At 37.7% G+C, this 6,143-nt stretch overlaps 1 protein-coding gene across 1 annotated transcript; it reads right to left on the bottom strand.

The window, feature by feature from the left end:
* Positions 1–2,770: 2,770 nt before the first annotated feature.
* LOC143849676 (uncharacterized) lies at positions 2,771–5,053 on the bottom strand. The gene is made up of 2 exons (XM_077358804.1): positions 4,897–5,053; positions 2,771–3,556 (listed from the first exon to the last, which is right to left on the bottom strand). Exons 1-2 carry the CDS (start codon positions 4,909–4,911, stop codon positions 3,131–3,133), a joined length of 441 nt encoding a protein of 146 aa, XP_077214919.1. The 5' UTR covers positions 4,912–5,053; the 3' UTR covers positions 2,771–3,130.
* Positions 5,054–6,143: the final 1,090 nt, after the last annotated feature.

Here is a 6,143-nt window from a genome sequence, read left to right as displayed (position 1 = left end):
AGCCTTAAGATATGAAAAATGAGAAATGATCCAACATAATCGACCCAATCTGGCGTCAGGGCGACTTATAAAGAAATGAACCAATCAGATCAAATAGCCATGAGTTTCTTAATTGTTTAATGGTTGGATTTTCACGTAGATTAGTTATTTAATTAGTGGTGGTGCCCATTTTCACATAGATTAGTTATTTAATTAGTGGTGGTACTCTTTTTAATCACTTAGCACACTACCCACATGCCAGCCAGGTCATTTTTTTTATAATGACATCCAGGTCAGTTGCTACTTGGCAATGTCAACTTAAACTACATGCTAGTGAAAAAATTTCAATAATTTTCTTAAAGCATCAATGGAAATGAAGCTAAAACAAGAGAAGGAAATTTCCCTCTATATTATAATGTTAGGATGGGCCCTATTAGTAGAAAATACAATTAAATCAAGGTGGGGCCCCAGGAGTTGCATCATATTTCATTTTATTGCATGGGAACGGCATCTATATGTAGATGGAAGTTCTTTGTAACTCATGATTTTCATTTGCACCATTTCCATATAAGACGACATTAAAACTAGACCAATACGTTTCCAATTCACATTTACTCAAAATAACACAATTTCTTTCACACTTTTTGCCGTTTCAATTCCATATTACATGAAGCCTTCTTCATAAATTTAATCATCCGTCTCATCTCTCTGATTCTTCTCTTCTACCTATTCGTATCCTCTTTTTTTGAAGATTTCTTGGGATGTTTTCTCATGATTTGAATTTTTTTTGTCTGAAAAGGGGTCAGAATAAAGGGGAAATTAAAGGAGGGCTTGGTACTTTCTCTCGATTGCTCTTTTTTTTTTTGTGTGCTTTGTTATTTTTTTCTTGACGAATATGGGTTTCACACGGTGGGTTTTATTTATTTGTTTTCCTCTTTTGTACTTTGTGGTTGTAGGATTTTGAGAATATGAGATGATGGGGTATGAAAAGCAGCAACCAATTAGCTGTCGACACGTGGTCCTCAAAGGGCCCACCACAAATTCAGCACCTACCTAAGGGTAGTTTGGCAATCTGCCAAGAGCAGGTAAACCTAAACCCACAAATGGGCCGACACTTGTCCTAGGGTAGGTAATTCAACCACCCCAGGGCTCTCTCTATAAAAGGCCCCCTAAGGCTCAAAGAGAAGGGTAATAACTTCTGAACTACCACTTTTAAAGTTCTTGCTCTTCTGCTCATACTGACTTGAGTGTCGAAGGGTCAATCCAGAGCAACGACTCCGGGTTGGTCTTCTGACCTCGTGCGCTCTTGTGCAGGGCTTAGTTCCTTCAGCTCAGCCCCTTGGGCCCGCCAGATCAGCTCTTTCATCACTGCCGTATCTGTTACCAATTTAAGGCATAACATGAGATGCAGCAGGAGGTCAACAATTCATACTGCTCAGGAGGTTATCTATCTTTGTTTTTTGTGATTGGAAGTGGTGTCATTTTCTCTCATGTTCCTTCCCTTAAATTTTGTTAAAATGTTAGACAAACACATTTTATTTCTTTTAAGCCTTATTTTCAAAGTGTGAGGAAAATGATGGAATAGGGGACAATAAGTATCATTTCCCATATCTAATATGACAAAGACGACGCTACTTGAAAATGAGTAGCTGCTCATTTTATTTCATCTAAGTACTGATTGTCTTCACACAAATTCTTTGTTTAGATATTACATTACGATCATCCACACACAAATTCTTTGTTTAGATTTTTTTTTTTTTTTGGGAATTTCCTTTATGAATTGAAACCAAAACGAATTATTACGGGTTCTGTTAGAACTGAGAATATTTTAAACGGGAATCATCTTTTCTTTATGAAATCTAGGGTTTTTCGTTCTTCATTTTACCCTTAATCTTATGTTATTTTTGTTTAATCAGCTACTGGCTGATTGCGCATAATGCTGAAGTTAACTGATTGTCAATTCAATTCATTTTATTTTTAAATTTTAGGATTCATATCAATTCGATGAGCTAACTGTAGGAAGAAGACAATGTTACATTCTTACTGATTTTTTGAATCATTCCATTGTAGAGGAATGTGTCAGAAAGAGGGAGGGTATTCTTCCTCTTTTATTGTACTTCCTGTTTCCCAATTCTATCTTATGTCTCGAGGTTTCAAAATTCTATTGACATTGATTGAAATTGTATTGCATAGTGCTTGTTTCATACCGGTTTGAATGTAAACCCTCCCAATTGTACCTCATATCTTTAACAGATTTGGTGATTATATTCATCATGCAACATTCTTTTGTCGTTGAAAATTTTATTGTTTCCCCTGTAACATTCTTAGTTTTCCACCACATTACTTAAAAATCCTAAAATTGGTCTAGAAGAGTATGCTTTAGCCAGTGTGGACAATTTTTATGAGCTCAAAGTCCTTTTGAGGAATGTTGTTTTGTTTTGTTTTTTTGGAAGACACACTCTTTTCTTCAAGATTTACAATAGAAAAGTTCATTCTTCATGTCTTCCTAATAGAAATACCACATTTTGTTGTAATATATGTAAAATATTTCAAGATCATACTTACATTCAAACTAGTTTGATTGTAAATTAGCAATATATCTCATTATTTACACCATTTATTCTCAAAATTGCCCCAACGCCCTGCCTTCAAGCACATTAGTCTGCAAATTTGTAAATAAAATTTACACCTTTTCTATCATGTTCATCCCATGTGACTCACTTTAACACACACACACACACAAAGAGAGAGAGAGAGAGAGAGAGAGAGAGAGAGAGAGAGAGAGAGAGAATTAAAAATATAAACTTAGTTTATTACCATCCATCCCTAGGCATAACAGATTTTATCTCACATGCAACACACCAAATTCACTAACCCCTCTGAATCAACACCCCCATACCACAATCCACATGGCTTAGCCATCCTCCCATGCAAAGAAAGCAAAGAGAATGTCCTTCTCCTCTTCCCTGCAAATAAATTTCTGCCAAGTGGCATCATGGCTTGGTGGGTCCAAGTGGGTCAATCCTATTTCTAGCATCAAAAACCCCTCCCCACCTCACATCCTAAATAACTTATTAAACATAGAAATTAAACTAGACAGGCAACCTTAATACACTTTACTACCACAAACCATAGATAACCTTCACACCATCTATTCTTCAACCTTCTCAACTGGCACTTCCTTGCTAACTTCTTCTTCCTCAGTTGGTTTCTTTTCTTCTTCTGTTACCTTCTCTACCAGAATTTCCTCCGGCACCTCGCCAGAACCCTTAGTTTCCGGCGTCTCCTCGACAGTTGGCTCAGGGGTCTCCTTTTCTTTCACTTCTTCAGTCTTTTCTACTACTGGTTCTTCTATCTCTGGTTTTACCTCTTCTACCACCTCCTTGTTCTCAGTCTCAACAGGAGCTTCAACTTCTGCCGCAGGGGGCTGTTCCTCAGTGGTCAATTCCTTTGGTGATTCTGTCTCTGTCTCCGCCACGGGTGCCTCCACTTCCTCCTCTACTGATGTTGTCTTCTGAATCTCATTCAATTCTTCGGTAGGGGTCGTCTCGGGTAATGCTGTTGTTGCAGATTGAACCTACAAAACTCCATGGTTGAATCATAATATGGAGAACAACTTCATGAATAAAACCAAGTTTTGCTATACAATTAACTCAATTAATTCAAGATCATTTGTCCCTCATAATGGGTAATTCAACCAAATTGCAACTGGTAAAGCTTGTAGATGAATGCAAAGAGAGCACAATTAAACAAACAGCATGACGATAATTTGATACTAAATCAAACACAAATCACTAGAAACCAAGCTAATTTCTCTTGGGTTTACTTCAGAAGTGGCCATTGGAATGAAAAAACAAGTTTTCTAGACAATTAACTCAATTAATCCAAGACCATTTGTCACTCGTATAGGGTAATTCAACCCAATTGAAACTGGGAAAGCTTGTAGATGAATGCAAAGCAAACACCAACAAAGAAACAGCAAGACGATAATTTGATGCTTAATCAAACACAAATCACAAGAAACCAAACTAATTTGACTTGGGTTTACCTCGGAAGTGGCCATTGGAATGGAAAACCAATTTCTGCTATACAACTAACTCAATGAATCCAAGTTCATTTGTCAATCATATTGGGTAATTCAACCCAATTGAAACGGGGAAAGCTTGTAGATGAATGCAAAGCAAACAGCATCAAACAAGCAACAGGACGATAATTGGATGCATAATCAAAGATAAATCACTAGAAAACAAGCTAATTTGACTTGGGTTTACCTCAGAAGTGGCCCTTGGAATGAAAAACAAGGTTTTGCTAGATAATTTACTCAATTAATCCAAGATCATTTGTTAGTGTTATTGGGTAATTCAACCCAATTGAAACTGGTAAAGCTTGTAGATGAATGCAAAGCAAGCCGAATCAAACAAACAGTGAGGTGATAATTTTATGCTTAATCAAACATAAATCACTAGAAACCAAGCTAATTTGAGTTGGGTTTATCTCAACACTGGCCATTAGAATGAAAAACCAAATTTTACTAGAGAAATAACTCAATTAATCCAAGATCATTTGTGGCTGATATTGGTTAATATTCAACCCAAGTGAATCTAGGAAAGCTTGTAGATGGATGCAAAGCAAACACCATCAAATCTGATGCTCAATCAGATAAAAATACTAGAAAAGCAAGATAAATTGAGACTTGAGAGTTGGGTTTACCCCAACAGTGGCCATTGTAATTAAAAATGAGAAGAAAGAGAGAAAATGAGTCTAGATGAACTTTGTAGTAGTGGATTGAATGATTGATTCTAGGAAAGCTTGTAGATGTATATGAAGCAAACTCGATCAAACAAATAACAAGAAGATAATCTGATGCTTAATCAGACATAAATCACTAGAAACCAAACTAGTATTAGTTGGGTTTACCTCAACAGTGGCCATTGGAATGATAAATTTGAAAGAAAAGGGACAGGAAGACTAGATGAACTGTGTAGTAGTGGATTGAATGAATGAGGCTAAGGTGAATGAGAATGTGGGGAAAGTAGGGAGGTATATATAGAGGGTTTAGAGGTGTTGAAGGGGGAGAAAGGTGTGGTGAGAGGGGAGTAGTGGGCCAGTGGAAGAATCTGGCAATGTGACATTTCATATCACTGGGCCCTCAAAAGCATGTTGGCATGTTGCCCAAAATACTCAAGAATGAATTGGATGGTGTTTTTTTATTGCTCAACTTTGTCTTGGAAAAGCCAAATGGTGGGTGGGCGGGGGGGTGGATTTCACATCAGCCATCACCTCTTTGAGATGTGTAATTCTGTGTTTTGTGCAGTATGGCATGTAGGTGACAAGCAATTATGCTAAAAAGTTCAATGGTTGAAATTTTTTTATTGAGGGCATCTACAAATATTAACCCCAGTGAAATGACCAAAATACCCTCAATTGTCTAGAGCCTAATGACCTTGATAATGGAAAATAAAACATTTCATGAAAATAGTGTAGGGTCTGGATTGATTCTAATTTTGTTTTTATTACCAAAAACCCAATACGACCCGATCCAATGCACCCTTAATTAGAACGTTTATTATGGTTAGACCCTTGATAGAATCATAAATTCTCCATAGAAAATCTACTTCATCCATAGATCGAAATCAACCAATTGGACGGTGAGGATGCACAATTGGATGGACCCTACTTTAATACCCAATTAGCTATGTTCTATGGGTATTTTCGTCATTGGAAAAATATGAATCTAGAATGGGCCCCACTTTTGTTAGAAATTCAGAAGTAATTTCGTCATTTTAGGCAATTGGGGTGCTTTCTGCGGTACTTTTTCTCTTTTTGACCGTACGATATTGATATAAAAACAAACTTCTACAGGAATAGGGCGGTGGGGCTGGGTCCCACCGCCACCAAATGCGATCATAACCGTCCAGAAAGGAAAAGAAGTGCTGACGTGGCGTTCTTTTTTAGTGTTAAATTTCAATTTTCACGTCTCGTCCTGAGAGCCGCCCAAAAAAATAATGCTGGATGGGTCCCACATGGGTGTGCTCGACAGGTAGGATGCACGTGACGCGGGGCCCATTTTTGTGCGTCGGATCTGCCACGTTGGATCCGAATCAGACCCGGAACGTGACGGATAATCCTGCCACGTCAGCCGAGCCGTCTTCACGTCCATCATC

Source organism: Tasmannia lanceolata, unplaced genomic scaffold (genome assembly GCF_043159265.1).
Source record: "Tasmannia lanceolata isolate RefF3 unplaced genomic scaffold, GAP_Taslan_0.1 ptg000018l, whole genome shotgun sequence".
Lineage (NCBI taxonomy): Eukaryota > Viridiplantae > Streptophyta > Magnoliopsida > Canellales > Winteraceae > Tasmannia > Tasmannia lanceolata.
This window is presented reverse-complemented; position numbering and strand designations above follow the sequence as displayed.